At 41.1% G+C, this 19,069-nt stretch overlaps 2 protein-coding genes across 12 annotated transcripts in view; one reads left to right on the plus strand and one right to left on the minus strand.

Moving 5' to 3' along the window:
• PHTF2 (putative homeodomain transcription factor 2) overlaps window positions 1–5,858 on the minus strand; it is a 175,592-nt gene extending 169,734 nt beyond the window's left edge. For 7 of the 10 annotated variants that reach the window (XM_067042776.1, XM_067042768.1, XM_067042764.1 and 4 more), the window contains exon 1: window positions 5,662–5,839. The gene's annotated coding sequence lies outside the window, so the exon portion shown is untranslated. Of the gene's footprint in view, window positions 1–5,661 lie in introns of all 10 variants that reach the window. The other 3 variants (XM_067042770.1, XM_067042774.1, XM_067042773.1) reach the window with 3 other exon arrangements.
• TMEM60 (transmembrane protein 60) lies at window positions 5,418–10,192 on the plus strand. Of its 2 annotated transcripts, XM_059074422.2 has the most exons (3): window positions 5,418–6,384; window positions 8,290–8,432; window positions 9,499–10,192. In XM_059074422.2, exon 3 carries the CDS (start codon window positions 9,549–9,551, stop codon window positions 9,948–9,950), a length of 402 nt encoding a protein of 133 aa, XP_058930405.1. In that variant the 5' UTR covers window positions 5,418–6,384; window positions 8,290–8,432; window positions 9,499–9,548; the 3' UTR covers window positions 9,951–10,192. The 2 variants fall into 2 exon arrangements, with proteins under 2 accessions (XP_058930405.1, XP_058930406.1); XM_059074423.2 differs by lacking the exon at window positions 8,290–8,432.
• Window positions 10,193–19,069: the final 8,877 nt, after the last annotated feature.

The raw sequence follows: 19,069 nt of genomic DNA on the forward strand, positions 1-19,069 counted from the left end.
AGATTACATAATGAGGGGACTCCCTGGTGGTGCAATGGTAAAGAATCCGCCTGCCAATGCAGGGGACAAGGGTTCGAGCCCTGGTCCAGGAAGATCCCACATGCCGCGGAGCAACTAAGCCCGTGCGCCACACCTACTGAGTCTGCACGCTAGAGCCTGCGAGCCACAACTACTGAGCTTGCCCTCTAGAGTCCAAGAGCCAGAACTACTGAAGCCTGCGTGGCACAAATACTGAAACCCACACGCCTAGAGCCCATGCTCCTCAACAAGAAAAGCCACCACAATGAGAAGCCCACGCACCACAACAAAGAGTAGCCCCACATGCAGCAACGAAAACCCAACGCAGCCAAAAATAATAAATAAATAAAATTTAAAAAAAGAAAAGATTACATACTGAGCCCAAAGTTAGAAAACTGATGGACTGTAGAATTGAAACTTGAACCTAGGTCTGTAGAGCACCAAAACTTGTGCCATATAACTTTCATAAGCTTTTTGTTACCTGTAAGACCTTTTACTGAATGTATGACTAAGGTGCTTTCATTCATGCAACAAACATGTGTGCCTACTACATGTCTTCAAACTTTCTGTACATACACTTTTAGTAGTCCCTTCCCTTACTGTTTCTGAAACTGGAAAGCTGCATACAGTACACTTTTTTGCCTTTACTTCCTCTCATTAAATGTCAAATTTAATCATGTTACGATTATTATCAGTTGTGGTTCAGCCACGGCCATTTCCTGCTTCAGTTCCTGCTCAAAATGAAGTCCAGCATATTTTTTTTCCTAGTCCTCTAAAATTACCTGTTCTAGGAAGCAATTTTTTTTCTCATCTGAAAACTAACCTCTATTATTTTGTGTCATTTTAGCAATTTACATGAAGCTAACAAGTTGGACTAAAAATGCAGCTTTCCTAAATGTCATTTAATATTTTCAACTTAGTCATATGATTCTGGTTATAGTGATCCACATTTATAAATCCAATGTGATATATACGGAATCTAAAACAAAAAAAAAAATGGTTCTGATGAACCTAAGGGCAGGACAGGAATAAAGATGCAGACTTAGAGAATGGACTTGTGGACATCGGGAGGGGGAAGGGTAAGCTGGGACAAAGTGAAAGAGTAGCACTGACATATACACACTACCAAATGTAAAATAGATAGCTAGTGGGAAGCAGCTGCATAGCACAGGGAGATCAGCTCGGTGCTTTGTGACCACCTAGAGGGGTGGGATAGGGAGGGTGGGAGTGAGACACAAGAGGGAGGAGATATGGCAATATATGTATACTACAGCTGATTCACTTTGTTATACAGCACAAACTAACACAACACTGTAAAGCAATTATACTCCAAAAAAGATGTTAAAAATAAATAAATAAACCCAATGTGAGTATTTACGGTTCTGTGCTAACCTGAGGGGAAGACATAACCATGGGACTTTTTCTCTCTCAGATTTTTCTCTCAGACAGTCCTAATTTAAAACATTCTGTCCAACAGTCACATCTCAAGTTTCAGTTCAGAAAAGACAGTCAAAGGGTATACATATGCAAAGGGTAGTTTGCAATATTGACTCTATATGGCAACAGAGTAGGTAAGGGGGGGGTGGTTAAGGGAAGGCAATCAATCACTTAAGACTCTTCTTCTTTACTTTACCTTACTTTATCTTTATTTTTTTGGCCGAGCCATGTGTCCTGCAGATCTTAGTTCTCAACTAGGGATTGAACCCAGGGCTCCTGCAGTGGAAGCACGGAGTCCTAACCATTGGACCTCCAGGGAATTCCCAAGATGATTCTTCTTTTTTAAATAATCCCCAAATACATCCCACAAATTTGGTGCAATTGCCTTAGTCTTCTCTTACAGCTTAGAATGAAGTATCCCAATGAAGTAATGAAACAGTTGCTTGCCTGAACATGTTTGGAAATGAAGTTCTAACTGACAGTAGGGAAAATAAGTATTCAAAGGTAAATATTAAATAAAAATGTAACAATGCACAAACTCTTGAGATATTCCTATGATTTCAGTATCTAAGTATGCAATTTATAACCACTAAAATTGCCCAGCCACATTTCTATACAATTATCATGTAAATTTGGCCTTCAAAAATACTTTCTAGGGCTTCCCTGGTGGCACAGTGGTTGAGAGTCCGCTTGCCGATGCAGGGAACACGGGTTCGTGCCCCAATCCGGGAAGATCCCACATGCCACGGAGCGGCTGGGCCCGTGAGCCATGGCCGCTGAGCCTGCGCGTCCGGAGCCTGTGCTCCGCAACGGAAGAGGCCACAACAGTGAGAGGTCCGCGTACCGCAAAAAAAAAAAAAAAAAAAACTTTCTATACAGAGCCACAATTACTTGCCATTCCCTCAACAATCCATATTCCGGTTCTCTTGCCTCCAGTTCTGTGTGTTCTGTGTTTGATGCCTTCCCTCCCCACTAATCAAAATTATCAGTCACACTTTTAGGTTCCAGAGATAGCTCCCTGCTAAACCTCCAACCCCTTCTCAACTCTGTTCAATTTATTTGTTCCTTCTTCTTTATTCAGGGCTTACCAGTGTGACAATACTTTACATATTTTGTTTAATAATAATACTCCCCTTTGAAGCATTATTCCACTTAACAGATTATCTCCACTTAACAGATAAGGAAACTAAAGATGAAAAAGGTTTGGTATCATGTTCAAGGTCACAAAACAAAACAGGAATTCAAACGCTGGTCTGTCTGAACTTTAACTGAATTCCCTTTCCATGAAACCACACACTTTACGGCACTCTCTTATAGTATATATTGCATTGTGTTACCATTATTCGTTCAAATATCTCTATCTCCCACTAAAAGACCGGGAAAGTGATTCCATCCTTACATCCCAGCAACACTCAACAGTGCCTATTATACAATGATCTCAAAGTGTTACTGAATATTCAGTTTATGGTTTTGCAGCATTATTTTCCATTGATTAGTCTCTTTCAACCAAATCTCTACAAAGCCATTTTTACTGTGATGGGAAAGCACAACAGCTTGGAATACAGGCTTTGTAATCAGATTGATTAGATGTGAATTCCACCTCCACCAACTTATTAGCTGAGAAATCTTGAACACATGAGTTAACCTACATTAACTCATGGGAGGACAGTAATCACAGTAGCTACCTCTTAGGATTAAAAGGATTAAATGAAGTAACATAGACAATCCTCATCTTTTCCTACATGCTACCCTAAATTTTCTTCGGCTCAGTCTAGTGTAGCCTTTTTCAATACAAATTCCTTATAATTTTGATATTACTCAGCCATAATAAAGAATGCAATAATGCCATTTGCAGCAACATGGATGGACCCAGAGATTATCATACTTAGTGAAGTTAAGTCAGACAGAGAAAGACAAATATCACATGATATCACTTATATGTGGAATCTTAAATAAGGGTACAAATGAACTTATCTACAAAAGAGAAATAGAGTTACAGATGTAGAAAACAAACTTATGGTTACCAGGGGGGTGGGGGGGTGTATACTGGAAGACTGAGATTGACATATATACACTACTATATATAAAATAGATAACTAATAAGGACCTATTATGTACCACAGGGAACTCTACTCAATACTCTGTAATGGCCTATATGGGAAAAGAATCTAAAAAAGAGTGGATATATGTATAACTGATTCACTTTCCTGTATGCCTGAAACTAACACAACACTGTAAATCAACTATCCTCCAATAAAAACTTAAAAAAAAAATTCCCTGCAATTTTGAATGAAATGGACTAGCCAAAAAGGTTCATGGTTTAAAAATTGCTCAGGTCGCTTACTTGACATTTAGGGCCAACTGTCCAGTGCCAGTTTGGATTCACAAAAAGTTTATTCTTGGAGGCTTGACTATGCAAGAGTGTTCCCATTGTATACTATATTTTATTTGCTCACCACATTTTCAAGCCCTACCAGCAAGTTTGAAAATTGGAACACAAACACTTCCTACTTTACTACCACCTAACTTAATACTACCTGATGCAGGTAGACAACTAACCTGTGTGGGAGGCAGGCTATTTCCCCTGCAAGAAAACTCTCCTGGAACCACCTGTGTCTGGTCTCAGGCATGGCTCATTCTCCCCACACCTCCATATTGGTCTGCAATCTAGAGGCTAAGCCACTACACCTGACAGAGGATACCCATTTTCTTCTCTTAAACTTAGCAACCCTTACTCCAAAAACTTAGGATTTTATATTGTTATGCTATTTTATGGCTCTTTAGGCTAAAGTGCCTAGTTTCCAAATTATCAGAATTCCCCCTGAAAATTTTAAAAATCTATGAAAAAGCCCAGTTTTGGAGAAAAAAAGTTTTTGTGGTACAGGGGCCTCTCATTGTTGTGGCCTCTCCCGTTGCGGAGCACAGGCTCCGGACGCGCAGGCTCAGGGGCCATGGCTCACGGGCCCAGCCGCTCCGCGGCATGTGGGATATTCCCAGACTAGGGCACGAACCCGTGATCCCTGCATCGGCAGGCGGATTCTCAACCACTGCGCCACCAGGGAAGCCCAAAAAGTTTTTAAAAATACATAATCCCTAGAAACAAGAGCAAACACTAAGGCTATAGCCACAGTCTCAAAGGGGAAAAAAAAAAAAAAAAAAGAAAAATCTTCAAATGCCTAGTTGGCTAAAGCTAACCAAAAGCTATAAAATCAAAGTACCATAAATAACAACTAATCTCAAAGTAAGCAGAATATACCACTAACAAAGTGAGCAAGCGTGAATAACAAAATACCTAACACATTCATCACGAATTTTAAAATTACTTGGTATGTAGATAGAGATTAATAAATTGTTCCAGATTCTGTACTTCCCTAGACAGTATATGTTGTTATAAAGCAGGTCCTTTTTTTTTTTTTTGGCCGGGCTAAAAATTAAAAGGGTGACAGATGAATGACAGAATAATCTCTGAAGTTCTACAAGGAGATGTTGCGTTAGAAAGCCATGACTCGAAGGAACAATACCAGAACACTGGCTGTCAACATCAGGCAGATAAAAATAAGAAAAGGTGAAGCACGCTGATGGACCGCGGCATTGTTTCCAGACAAGAAATATCCCTTTAAGGCCCATGCCAAGGATTTCAGCGCCAGCTCCGCAGTCAGTGCTGGAATCAGAAAACTAAACTGTTGCCCGCTCAGTGGGAGCAGGGCAACGACCCCCTCCAGTCGGCGTCCAGCGCGCGCAGAGTCGCCCCCTCCTCCCGAGCCCGCTCCTCCGGCTGCTAGCTGGCCGCTCCCCGCCGACCCCGGCTCGGCCACCCGATGACCCGCACTCCCTCCAGGACCCGACGCGCCCCAAACATAGCGCCGGGGGAAGGAAGCGAAGGAGAGGGGCCTTGGGAGGGGTCGGAGGGGCGGGAGGCGGCACTGGGCTTCGGCCCATCACCATCAAGGCTCGAGGACAGAGCGGGTTCGGGAGGAGGGAGGCTGAGCCTCCGCCACCGGCCAAATGATAGTATTCCGGAGCGCAGGTGCCGGCGGCTGCCGAGGAAGTCACGGGCGGAGAGGACGACGCGTTGCGCCCAGACCCCACACCTCCATCCCACCCGCCGCTCTTCTCCTCCCTCGTCCAGCTTCATCCTCCGCTTCTGTCAGAACCCAACGACCTCCACGCGGCCCGCCTCAGCGCGGAGGTGATGCCGGCTCTTACCGTAGGAAAGGGCGCCGCGCCGCTAGGAGGCGGCTAGAGTGCGCGCGGGAGACACCGAGGCAAACGCCGCCGCCGCCACGGGAGCCTGACGAGCCACAACGAAGCAACCCGCCGGCGCGCTGCCTCCAGAGCCGTCGCCCCACCCCCTCTCCCGCAGGATTTTGCGCCGGAGCCTGCAGTCTCCGCGCGCTGACTGGAAGAACGAGAGGAGGGGCGGGGCGCCCCGCGGAGGCGGGGCCCAGCTCTGGCAAGTCTGATTGGCATCTGTGGGCCCAATGGGACCACGGACGCTCCCGGCTATGCTTAGACTGACTTTCTTCGTAGCCCGTAGCAGTAGAGAGGCGGGCCTACTGGCTTCTTTTATTGCCGCCTTTTTGACAAACGCGATCGCACGGAAAAGTCGGTTGGTTGGCACTGGCGGCCAAGTGGTCCAATTACCGCAGGGAAGGGGGCCTCTGAACCCAGATTGGCGTTCTCTCTACCTATAGGGTAGGCCCAGGGAAGTGAGACCCTGCCCCGGATGTGGGCGCGGCCCCGAGGTAGACCTGAGAGAGCTTCCACTGTGGTTGTTTGAAGAGGCGGAACTGAGATCGTTTTCTTGATTATCATGTGACGGGTTCTGGACTTAATGGGAGAAAAAGCGTGGAAAAGGCCAAGGATCCAAACTGGCGAATTTTCTGATCTTCGCGCCCCTCTGCGCTCTCCAGCCAGCGGAGCTGCCAGGTGAGTCTGGGGCTCCAACGAGCTGGCATCCTCCGAAGTGCACTCGCCCCCCGCGCCCCCCACACCCCGGTGCCCTGGCCTCCCGATGCTTCCGTGGGCCGTGTCGCCGCCCCTCATCCCCTCACCCCCTCACACTCCCGGTCCCAAACGCACATACACCTCTTGGCACCAGGATTCTGTTTGCATTGTGGATCATATCGTACAAGAACTGCGTTCAACTCCAGAATATATTGGTCCCACAGTGCAGAATGGGGGGAGTCCGGATAGGGCACCGCTGGCGGACCGTCGGCATGCGAAGACGAAGGGCAAGGATAGTTTAGGAACGCCCTGAAGTTCTGAGACAAGTAGGCCCGAAAATCAGGTAAGTGTAAGCAGAACGCTGTTCCTTTGAAGGACGGTCAGGTTGGCCAAGGCTGTGCAGCAGGAATCTTTAGAAAGTGACTCATTGTTTAGAATAGTTCTGTATTGGGGGCCCATTAAGGAAAACTGTCTTCGGGATGGGGCGAGTTCACTGGGAAGTGTACTGGCAGTCGCGAGAGAAGGGAATGGGAGATGGTGTGGCAAGCACCATGGACAAATGATTGAGTCCACACACCTGGTACCGAGACGCTGAACTGTGGGCAGGGGCCTTTAGATTGCCATTTAGGGGAAGCGCAGGTTTTAACAATGGATAAGGAAGCATATACTTAACTATCTTGCAGATGCAAGAAATAACCACCTCAAATGAGAAATACTTTAGTTGAACAAATTTTTGTTATGGAGTATGCAGCTCCCTCCACCCTGCCCCCCCACCGCCCTTCTTTAAGAAGAAAGTAGCAGTAGGAAACAAATATAATAAGTTAACGGAGATTTATTAATAAATTAATGAAATCGGAGCTGTAGGTCATCACTGAACCCCAGCATCCATAATCCTTCAAGTGTCATTTAAATATCAACAGAGTGCTTCCCAATCGAGGGCATTTTAGTAAAAGTGCATACAAAAGTTTGTTGCATCCCACATAATAGAACTTGTAGCCACAAGACTGTGTTCTTTGCAGCCTTTTCACCTCCAGTCTTCAAGCACCTGTGTTGAACGCAGCTCCCTTCCTATGACCAGTTGCTACTCAGTTCTTTACGAGAAAAAAATGAAGCTTGACTCATCCAGTGGCTGGCTGATGGAAAAGTTACGTTTAAGCAACTGTATTATCCTAAACCTTTTACAAGTCCATAAAAATGGCCAGATCGATTGGAAATGGGAATTGAGCAAATTCAATTTACAGTGTGAAACCCATCTGTAGTTACTAATCAGTTCACACCTCTCCACCTCTTCTTCCAAAGTCAGTCCCACATTCCACTATGGCAGCCTCTGGCCAGAAAAGGAGACCAGCACGGAAAATGCCTTCCTGGGAGCAAAAGCATCTGTTTTTCATACTGCAGTATGAAGTATCTGCCAGCCAAGTAAACAAGTTGGGTGCAGGCAGATGGGTGTAAGGGAAAGAAGGGAGCTAGGAGACTCATAGGTCACTATTGAAATAAAACAGATACATATTCTTGCACCATGACAGTCACCCACTATTTGAAGTAGTAAAGATGTAGCAATCAAAGTTAGTTCTAAAATGTAATTACTTAAAACATGATAGTCTAGGGCATTTGATTTATCTAGCCAGTTTCCTCACCTTTTCCCTGTTTCTTATCTTCCTGCATTTTTACTCCTATCACCCATGGTTTTGTTACCATCCCCATTACCTTCTGATCTTTTCCTGTTGCCATTAAGTGTCCTCTCTCATCCTCAGTCTATCACTGCCCAGTGGCTTATTTCCCTCTGTTTATAAACATACTTAGATTCCTCCTTTACTGAAAATTTCTTCTTGATCCTTCCTTTGTCATCCTCATTGTATGTCTGACCTTTCATCTTCTTTTCTCCAGATGTTTCAAAGGAATAAAATGTCAACTGTTTGCATTTCCTTATCTTCTGTTAACTCCTCACCCAACTTCATACAGCCTGGCTTCTGATTTCCCATTCTATTTACCCTTTTCCAAATGGTCACAAGGTTGATAAACAAACTTGAGTAAGTATGGAACATACTGTAAACCTCTATGTGAAGATTAAATAAGTGCTTATACCTAAGTATTATAGATGAATGCATTCCTATCAAAATTCCAAGTTTTTAAGAATTAGTGATTTTAGCATTGAAAAACGTGGAAGGTCAAAATAGTAGAAAATATTCTGGAAAAGAAAATGGTAACTAGGTACTAGACCTCTCAGATATTAGAACATATCCAGTAACAGTCATACAGTATTAGTACAAAACAGAAATATAGATCAGTAAGACAAAACAGGACTATAAGAAATAGCCCCAATTATTGAATAATTTAGCATCTAAAATCACAAAACATCAAAAGTTTTTAAAGTGGTTTTGATTATTGGATAGCAAGTGATAAAAAAGCATGATCGATACCACAAACCAAAAATATAAGTATTAAAAAACAAATTTTTAGAATAAGAAAATATGTATTTGTAAGACCTTTGAGAAAATTTGATTTAAAAAATGCAAGACCCATAGATTAAGCTATGTGAAAATCCAGTGTTATCAATGTGTTCTATATTATGTAACCCAATGATCTCTGTAAAATCATAATTCTGCTTAATGTCTTAACTTTTTATTAACTGTTTCCTTCTTAATACTCTTCTGTCTTGGCTTGATACCACCCGTTCCTTTTTCACTTTGATTTTGAATGCTTTTTCTTAGTATTCCTTGAAATTGAATGAAAATTAATAAATAGGTGGGCAAGTGTACAAAAAGCAGTTAAGAACATCTCTTAGGTGCAGGAAAAAGATCATGAGTGCCTGGACCTGTGTGACAGCAATGAAAAGGAGCAGACTGCTCTTGAGACATTTTGAATAGAGCTTATACCCAGTGGATATACTAAAAATTGCATTTTGTCACAGCTATAAGGAGTGATGGATATGTTGTCAAAGATGGCTACAGGTTTTATAGATAATGAAAATAAGACTGGTAGAATGTTTTCAAAATTAGGAAATATGTGAGTGGGAAGGAGCCAGCTTTGTAAACCAGTAATAGAAAAATTTTTTTCTGGTATCAAAACAATCTTGACTTTTTTTCCTTCTCTTAGGGTATATTTCCCTTTTTTCGACTCTGCAACAGCCTCTTTAAACTGTTTAAATGAGAATGTCCTTGGCTCAGAGAGTACTACTCACCTGGCTTTTCACATTACTCTTCTTGATCATGTTGGTGTTGAAACTGGATGAGAAGGCACCTTGGAACTGGTTCCTCATATTTATTCCAGTCTGGATATTTGATACTATTCTTCTTGTCATGCTGATTGTGAAAATGGCTGGGCGATGTAAGTCTGGCTTTGACCCTCGACATGGATCACACAATATTAAAAAAAAAGCCTGGTACCTCATTGCAATGTTACTTAAATTAGCCTTCTGCCTTGCACTCTGTGCTAAACTGGAACAGTTTACTACCATGAATCTGTCCTATGTCTTCATTCCTTTATGGGCCTTACTGGCTGGGGCTTTGATAGAGCTTGGATATAACGTCTTTTTTGTGAGAGACTGACTTCTAAGGACATCATCTCATTTTATTGCTGTTCAACAAGCTATCATTAAAGTGTTCTGAATCCTTGCAAGCTTGAAGAATGCCAGAGAACTGAGAAAAATATCCAATGTAATTTTATACTGCTTCCATAAAGTAGTCTTGGTGAATAATGGACTTCTAGTCAACACAAAACTTAATTATTCAATATTTGAGTTATTAGTACCCTTATTGCCCTATGTAAATAAAGTTTGTTTTGGATCTTATTTTTCTACTTGACTATGGAATAATCTGTTTTAAGTATGTGATCAACATTTAAAGTAAATATTAAGCCTTTAATCTACATATTGGGTAGAAGTTTAATATATCATGGCCCCATTACTACCAAAGTAAAGAGTGCTTCTCGATTATGAAGGAAAAACACAGTTACTGAAATAATTAGGGGTGCCACTTCATGTTTACATTCAGAAAAAATCTGAGAGTTCAACAGTTTTTTATCTAGGCTAAGTTCATTGTTACCTCTGCCTTCTGTTAGAAACAGATAGAGGTAGCATATTGAAACAGAGCAGAAGCTTGCCTCTTTCTGTTAGGGGAACTATACATCCCAGTTATGTCAGGAAAGTCCAGTTTATGCCTGTTGTCCTGGGGTCTCAGGGAATTAGTTCCCCTTTCATTCTTAGAAGTGTCCTGGTTTGAAAAATTATAGATCACCCTACGGGTACTTAACCAATTCCAGTGAAGTGTAGGTGGAAGTACTTACAAGAATTCCAAAGAGTCTTAAGTGTCTTATAACCCTAAAGCAGGGTCAGGGTGATGTTCTTGCCCTGTACAGCCCTCACTTAGCTTTGGGAGTATCTAAAGTAGTATTTTGTTCATTTTAAAAATATCTAATAAAAAAGTGATTTCTGGCTGCTAATACTTGAGAGGATTGCTTAAATACAGCATTTTGGTCTAGTTATCCTTTGTAAAGACAGATAATATGACAAAGTTTCAGCCACAACACTACAAATTAATACTGCTTAACTCTTTGTTTGAAACTACAGAGGTAGGGTAAATTAAAAAAACTGATCAGTTACAAATATTTCCCTATCTTATAATTGGTATATATTAGTATTGGGGGCATGTAAAAATAGGATTAAGAAGGATAGTTAATATGGGGAACATAATGTTCCAAGACTTGATCAGGTATTCCTAATTCAATTGAGAGATCTAAACTATTTGGTCACTGGAATCTATTATTAATACATTCAAAACAGAAGAAAGCTGTAATCTCTGTGAGAAACCAGATAGGAGGGTTTTGTAGTTTAGGAAAACCTGTATTTGTGAAAGTATCATCTAAGTATAATCTCTCACAGAGAAAAGAAGGAACAGCACCACATGTAAACAATCAGCTAGGCCAGGAGTCAGCAAAATACTTCTGTAAAGGGCTGTATAGTAAATACTTAAGTTTTGTGGGCCATATGGTTTCTGTCACAACTACTCGGCTCTTGTGAGAAAGCAGGCATAGACTATGGCTGTGTCCCAATAAAACTACTTGTGGACAATGAAATTTAAATTTTGTATGATTGCCACATATCACAGCATATTCTTCTGATTTTTGTTTCAACCATTTAAAACTGTAAAAACCTTTCTTGCCTTACAGGCTATACAAAAAGCAGGTAGTGGCCTAAATATGGCCTATTGGCAGTAGTTTCCTGACCCCTGAGCTAGGCCATGAAACAAGCAAAAGCAGAAATTCTGTATGACATTACTAAGAGGAAATGTGGGACTGGTCTCCAAGGAAAAGAGAGAGAAGTTCGGTAAGAATTATATGTAAGGCAACACAATAACCATCTTGTTCACACATGAGGATCAATCAACTGTAATAGTACCTGAAAGAGTCCCAGGAGGTAGGACTCTTCTTACTTAACTTGGTATACTGCCACACTAGATAAACAACCTGAAGCAGCAGTAAGTTATTGATGTGTGCCTCCCCGATTCGGACACCAGATGTGTATGTTTTTTCCCTACATCACCAAGGAAGTAACTCAGTTCTGACATTACCTGGAGATAGCATCAGATACCACAAGTTAAGGGTTCAGTCCCAGAAAACTGCACATGCCCCCCACCCCCTCTGCAACTTCAGATGCCAGGCACAAATTCAGGCTGTCACCTTGCTTCTGACCTACCGCCTCTAGAATGGAGGTTCCCATGACCCTCTCCTTGAATTTGATTAATTTGCTAGAGCAGCTCACATAACTCAGAGAAACAATTTACTTACTAGAACACCAGTTTATTATAAGAGGATATTAACTCAGGAACAGCCAAATGGAAGAGATTCATAAGGCAAGGTATGGGGAAGGGGTGCAGAGCTTCCATGCTCTCTGGGCACACCACTCTTTCCCCATCTCCTCATGTTCACCAACCTAGAAGCTTTCTGAACCTTGTCCTTTTGGTATTTTATGGAAACTTGATTACATAGGCATGATTAATTGAATCATTAGCCATTGGTGATTGAACTCAATCTCCACAGCCCTGGTGGGGAGAGGGGGACTGAAAGTTTCAACTCTTTAATCACTAGGTTGGTTCCCCTGGCAACCAGCCCCAATCCTAGGTTACCTAGGAGCTTTCCAAGAGTCTCCTCATTAACATAAGCTCAAAAGACACCTTAATCACACTTACCACTTAGGAAATTCCAAGGGTATCTGATTCCTATGCCAGGAACAGGGATGAAGATTAGATACATATTTCTTATCATAAATCACAATATCACAGCCTACTTTAGAACAGTAAGTAATGAGAGACATAAAAGAAACTGTGCTTACAGATGGAAAAAGCAAAACTAATGTAATAATACATAAACAATAAGTATTGCAGAAAAATATCTTCCCCTTGATTTTAGCTATAGGGTACCTCCTTTATAATACAGATGTTTACTAATGGTGTTTATAAAAAGAACACATTCTGCCTTAAGAAAGAAATTTAAATTTGAAAGGTTTTAGTGAAGTCATTAATTTCCAGGTCAACACAGAGAATAAGTAACTTAAACTGGTTTGGGCAAATACTTATCAAAAAGTCTGACTAAGCGCTTCCCTGGTGGCGCAGTGGTTAAGAAACTGCCTGCCAGTGCAGGGGACACGGGTTCAAGCCCTGGTCTGGGAAGATCCCACATGCCACGGAACAACTAAGCCTGTGCGCCACAACTACTGAGCCTGCAAGCCACAACTACTGAGCCCACGTGCCACAACTACTGAAGACTGCGTGCCTAGAGCCTGCGCACAGCAATAAAGAGGAGCCCCGCTCGCTACAACTAGAGATAGCCCACACGCAGCAACAAAGACCCAATGCAGCCAAAAATAAACAAATTTATAAAAAAAAAAATTCTGAGTAAAAGCAACATGTGAACAAAATAACTTTCTATAGCAATTAAAAATATGAAAAGTAGGAAATAGATATTCAAAGAAACCACGACTTATTCAACATTTCATGAACATAGAAACCAGATGTGGCGGCACCATCCATTACCACATGAAACATGACCACAAATCCAGCAATGGAGAGCTTCCAAGAATTAAGAAAAACAGTTGCATAAAGCTTTAAGGAGTAGAGATCCATCTGTGGGCTACAGCTTACTGTAATTTTAAGAGTTATTAACCTCAGAATTTGGTCATCTGGTTTCTACTTTGCTTTTTCACAGTGCAGCAAATAAGAGGAACTGATATTGATTAATGAACAGAAGTGATGGCCAAAAAAGGAGAGGAAACCATAGAGCCATTTTCAAATAGGGGCAGGCATATTACTATGCACCAGCATCATAAAGAAAAGTTATTTCTCTCTATTGAGAGGAAAATTAACAGAGTTATTTTAGCATTACATTAAACAAAGGGGTTTCCTTTAACCTTGATTGATGTTTGCAGAGTAAACATCACTCTTCCTCAAAGTATTATTGGTGTCCTTAGAATTCATGACTTAGAAAAAGAAGATACACAGGAAAAAAACAAAAAAACCTCCTCATGATAGAAAAACTAAAGCCCAGGTAAATGAAATGAAATTAGCCCAAGGTCATTGGTAAATGGAGAAGTTTAACGCCAAATGCTATTTCCACAAATAGGTTTCTTATTGAAGAAAAAAAAAAAAAAATAGAAAGCATCAACAGAAGATACCAGTCATCAGATGCTACATAAAGACAACACTGGATTAAAAGCTTGAGAGGGATCTACACTTCAATATTTTACTTTCATTTTGCATGCCCTGTATTAAAGTTAGCCCATCATACTGTAACCATACTGGTAATACTATACCATAAAGCAAATTTACTACCACTATAATCTATACACTACAAACACAAATTTGTAATTCACTCATATAAGGAAAAGACAGTCTGTGACATGATTTTGAATTGCCATCCCTGAGCAAAAGAGTGAACTAGAGGGCTTCCCTGGTGGCACAGTGGTTGAGAGTCCGCCTGCCGATGAAGGGGACGCGGGTTCGTGCCCCGGTCTGGGAAGGTCCCACATGCCGCGGAGCGGCTGGGCCCGTGAGCCATGGCCGCTGAACCTGCGCGTCCGGAGCCTGTGTTCCACAACGGGAGAAGCCACAACAGTGAGAGGCCTAAGTACCGAAAAAAAAAAAAAAAAAAAGTGAACTAGAAAGAAGTTTGTTTTTGATGTCCTACCTCCACCATACCTCACCTTTGACCCCTTAATGCAACTTTTTCCTCTTGCCAGATGCCTATCCTCTGCCCAAAATTAGAGACAGGAATACATAGAAGTGATGTGAAGATGTGAAATTAGGGTGACCCAGCACACAGCTCTTCTATTCTTTTTACTATGTTAATTCCAGGATCAGAAGCTAACGTTTGTAGTGTCTATGATATGCCAAGCAATGTGCTAGATAAGCATTTGGCATGTGCTGTCATTAATTTTCACCACCAATTAACAGAATAGGTATTACCCCCTATTTTATAGATGAGAAATACAGACTAGTGAAGAAATTTCTCAACACTCTACAAGTGTACTATCACCCTTTAATGACCCACAGCTGTACTGCTACAAATGCCCTCAGCATCTCATCCCAGTGAAGTGGCTTTATAGAACGTTGTCTGTGAAAATGTGCCACCTGTATGTCCTTGTCCCACTCCTGTACCAGAATAAAGACAAAGAAAACTAGTGCATGTTACCATCTTGCTTCAATATTTTCAATTTTTGAATGTTTATTTATTGTATCAATAGGGAGAACAACACAAGCTTAATCAGAATGCCTCTCTGACAACCAGATAACCAGACTTTATCTTGCCAAATATGACTTAGGAATAGCTAAATTCTGCTTCAGACTATGAGATATTAAGATGTTTCTTAAATTATATTTGCTGGGGCTTCCCTGGTGGCACAGTGGTTAAGAATCCGCCTGCCAATGCAGGGGACACAGGTTCGAGCCCTGGTCTGGGAAGATCCCACATGCCACGGAGCAACTAAGCCCTTGTGCCACAACTACTGAGCCTGTGCTCTAGAGCCCACGAGCCACAACTACTGAGCCCGTGAGCCACAGCTACTGAAGCCCATGCGCCCAGAGCCTATGCTCTGCAACAGGAGAAGCCACTGCAATGAGAAACCCACACACCACAACGAAGAGTAGCCCCCGCTCACCACAACTAGAGAAAGCCCATGTGCAGCAACAAAGACCCAACACAGGCAAAAATAAAAAATAATTTTTAAAAAATTATATTTGCTATTTTTATTTTAGGTATAGTTAAAATTTATCCTTAATTTGTAATAACTTTCAGTGTATCTCTAGTTGAAGGGAAAGAAGTTGAACAAGTTTTATAGGTATAATTATCTTTACAATACTTACTCTCTCCACATTGCCCAATGGGCCTAGATATCCAATAGGTAGCTTCTTAAACTTTATCTATAAGGCTGTAGTTAAGTACAAAATAGAAACTTCATCTCTTTATAGTGCCCACTGATCTAATTTTCTCCACTTTTCTTTCTGTTGCAATTCTAGAATTACATTATGAATTAAGTCAGAGATAGACTTTTTAAATTATAGAAACCTACATAATTTCTTTTTCCACCCCAATAAAGTTAAGGTTCAACTTTTGTTCCTTCAAATATTTATTGAACACCAAGTGTACTATATATTAGGTATTGAGGACACAAAGGGATAAAGAAAATTTGTAACTTCTAACTCATGGTTTAGCTAGAGCCTGACATACACTTAACAAATATTAATGATGTGAAGGACACAAGAAGCAGAGGAAATCATTGCATCTATATCAGCTGTGAGGTGAGGGGACAGTTGGAGCAGATGAGGTCAGTAAAAGATACACAGAAGAGATGGTTTAACTGGAGTTTTGTTTTTGTTGTTGTTGTTTTGTTTTTTTGGGGTGGGTTTTTTGGGTCTTTTTTTTGCAGTACGCAGGCCTCTCACTGTTGTGGCCTCTTCCGTTGCGGAGCACAGGCTCCGGACGCACAGGCTCAGTGGCCATGGCTCACGGGGCCAGCCGCTCCGCGGCATGTGGGATCTTCCCGGACTGGGGCACAAACCCACATCACCTGCATCGCCAGGCAGACTCTCAACCACTGTGCCACCAGGGAAGCCCTTAACTGGAGTTTTGAATACGAGGCAGAGATTTTCCCCAGCAAAGGCAAAGCATTTTAAAAGTACACAAAGGAAATGGCAAGTACTGCCACCTGGTAAAGCTGAAAACTGAGTACATCAAATGAAAGAGATTATAGCAGATAAGGCTGGAAAGGAAGGGCCACATCTTAAAGGCTCTTTGGAGCCATGGAATATTTCTAAGCAGAGTAGCAACCATATCTGTCTTCTTAGAAAGATTAATCTGGTGGTAACGTAATGGGCTGGAATGGGGGTCGGGGCAGAGGACTGTAGGCAACCTAGAACATGTTATGCTATTGTAAGAGTCTAGGTGAGATGAACATCTACTATGACTGTGAGTAGCTACCATAACAAGAAGAGTAGACAAACATTTCTGGGGTCAACTCAAGAAAATCTCATGATATATTGTAGAGTTGACATGTGAACAACGTGGGGGTTAGGAGCGCTGACCTCCACACTGGCGAAAATCCACTTACAACTTTACACTTGGCCCTCCGGCCCTCCATATCCAAGGTTCCACACTCTTAGATTCAACCAACAGATTGTATAGTACTGTGGTACGTATTTGTTGAAAAATATGTGTGTAAGTGGACCCTCGCAGTTCAAGCCCATGCTGTTCAAGCGTCAACTGTACAGAGGAAAAGATAGAGAAATCAGATTACCATGAGATGACTGCACAGAGAGAAAGTGATGCAATAACAAAATTAGGAGGGAATGGAACAGCTAATTCTTGGGGGCAAGGGAGAAGAATTCATATTTGATTACATGGGTCATCAGAGATTGAGAAACCAAGGCTGACTGAAGTCATGGGGTCACGAAGATAAGGGACAAAGCCTAGAGACCTAAGGGGAAGAACCAGAGAGACTGCCTTAAACAATGGTGGAGAGGTAAAAGAAGCCATCCAAAGAAACAGAAAACAACAACAAAAAACCCCACAAGAGGTCATGCAGAGCTTGAATGAGTAAATAATTGATAACAAGTGTTACAGGGATTAAACAGAAGTATTAAGAAACGCACCCACTGGATTTGGTAGTCAAAAGGTGACCACTGAATCACTTCAGCTAAAAGGTTAAATTTGAGGATTAAATTGAAATTATAGTGAGATGAGGAAGTAAAGCAGACAGATTTCTAAGAACTCTGTCACTCAGGAAGACAGATGGAAAAAGAGCATAAAAGTCATACTCACGATTTTTTGGGTTTTTTTTTAAAGACAGACTTGAGATTTTTCAAATAAAATTTCATCTGAAGAAGAAACTTGACAGCGGGGTGGGAACTGAACTGTCTGAATAAAATTTTAAACACTATTATGCAAAATATTTGCAACTATGTTGACTTGCAAGCCTGCACACTTAGTAGTAGTCAGTAGTACAATAGCAATGAACTTTATAGGAAAGTGTAAAGATTTAACATTTTCAAGACATAAATGCATAAATTCTTAACTTCAAAATGTACTGAAGGATCCAAAGTTCTCATATTTTAATAGTGCAGTTCTTGGAAGGTAGATAATGGTAATAAAGCATACAAGTAGTAAGTTTTAATTTCTAGTTAGCGTAATTCTGTTTCCCACATTTTGTTCTCAGGTCATTCACATTCCCTGATTGGGTCTGAAATCCTGAAGGGAAGATAACCTAAAATGCAAGATGTTTTCCCCCTCCTTTCCCTGCTCTCCCAGTAGAAATATGATATACAACACCTGTAAACTTAAAAAGGAAAGACATCTCTGCTTTTAGGTTCCTTGTGCTTAACATTTTAGAAAGCTGTCACTCCCATCTGCAATATGCAGTGGGTTACAGGAAAAACTGAACAGAAAAGCTAGGACAGAGATAAAGGATGTTACACCTCTCCTGAGTTGTCCTCTTAATTTTCTTATCTGAGGTGTATTGCTAGAGCCAATCATATCAAACAGAACTCTTCAATGAAATAGCACATTCTAAAACCAGTAAAATTTTGTTTACATATCAAAGTAGTTAAACAGAAGGAAGAAAGATTAAGAAAGAGCTTTTCTACCACTCTAAAGATAAAACCCATCATGTCACTTTTTACCAGCCTAAGAGTATTTTGAAAACAATGGTACTTTTGTCCTCTCCTCCTGGGATAAAAATAGTCATATCTAGAGGGAAGGGAGGCAATTTACCATGCCATCCCAGCACCCATACCTTACTAGTTTAGCGACCTTGTTTAAGGTGATCTTTAATATTCTTCTCTGTTGGCATAAGTCAATTTTTGATATTTTTAAGAGTAAAAATGATTTTCAGATTGGAATCACTTTCAAGATCTATGGTTTCTGTTGAAGATAGAGAAACAAGAATTTTTAAATATGACAAGATGAAAGTAAAATGTCAAATATAAGAAAATAATTAAAAAACATGGAAAAAGATTATGGTTATCAATTTTAGTATTTATTGAAAGGTGGAAGACAAGGAAAATTCCTCTCAAGCTCCAAAAATAAATCCTGCACCTTCGCTAAAAATGCAAAATAAACTGAGATATTTGCTTTACATGACAATGAAACTATCCAAAAAATAACTGAATCCAAATTTACCAAA

The sequence above is a fragment of the Kogia breviceps genome, chromosome 9 (genome assembly GCF_026419965.1).
Source record: "Kogia breviceps isolate mKogBre1 chromosome 9, mKogBre1 haplotype 1, whole genome shotgun sequence".
NCBI lineage: Eukaryota > Metazoa > Chordata > Mammalia > Artiodactyla > Physeteridae > Kogia > Kogia breviceps.

What these genes read in the sequence shown, in the direction of transcription:
- TMEM60 (XM_059074422.2), top strand. Translation starts at nt 9,549, where the DNA reads ATGAGAATGTCCTTGGCTCAGAGAGTACTACTCACCTGGCTTTTCACA.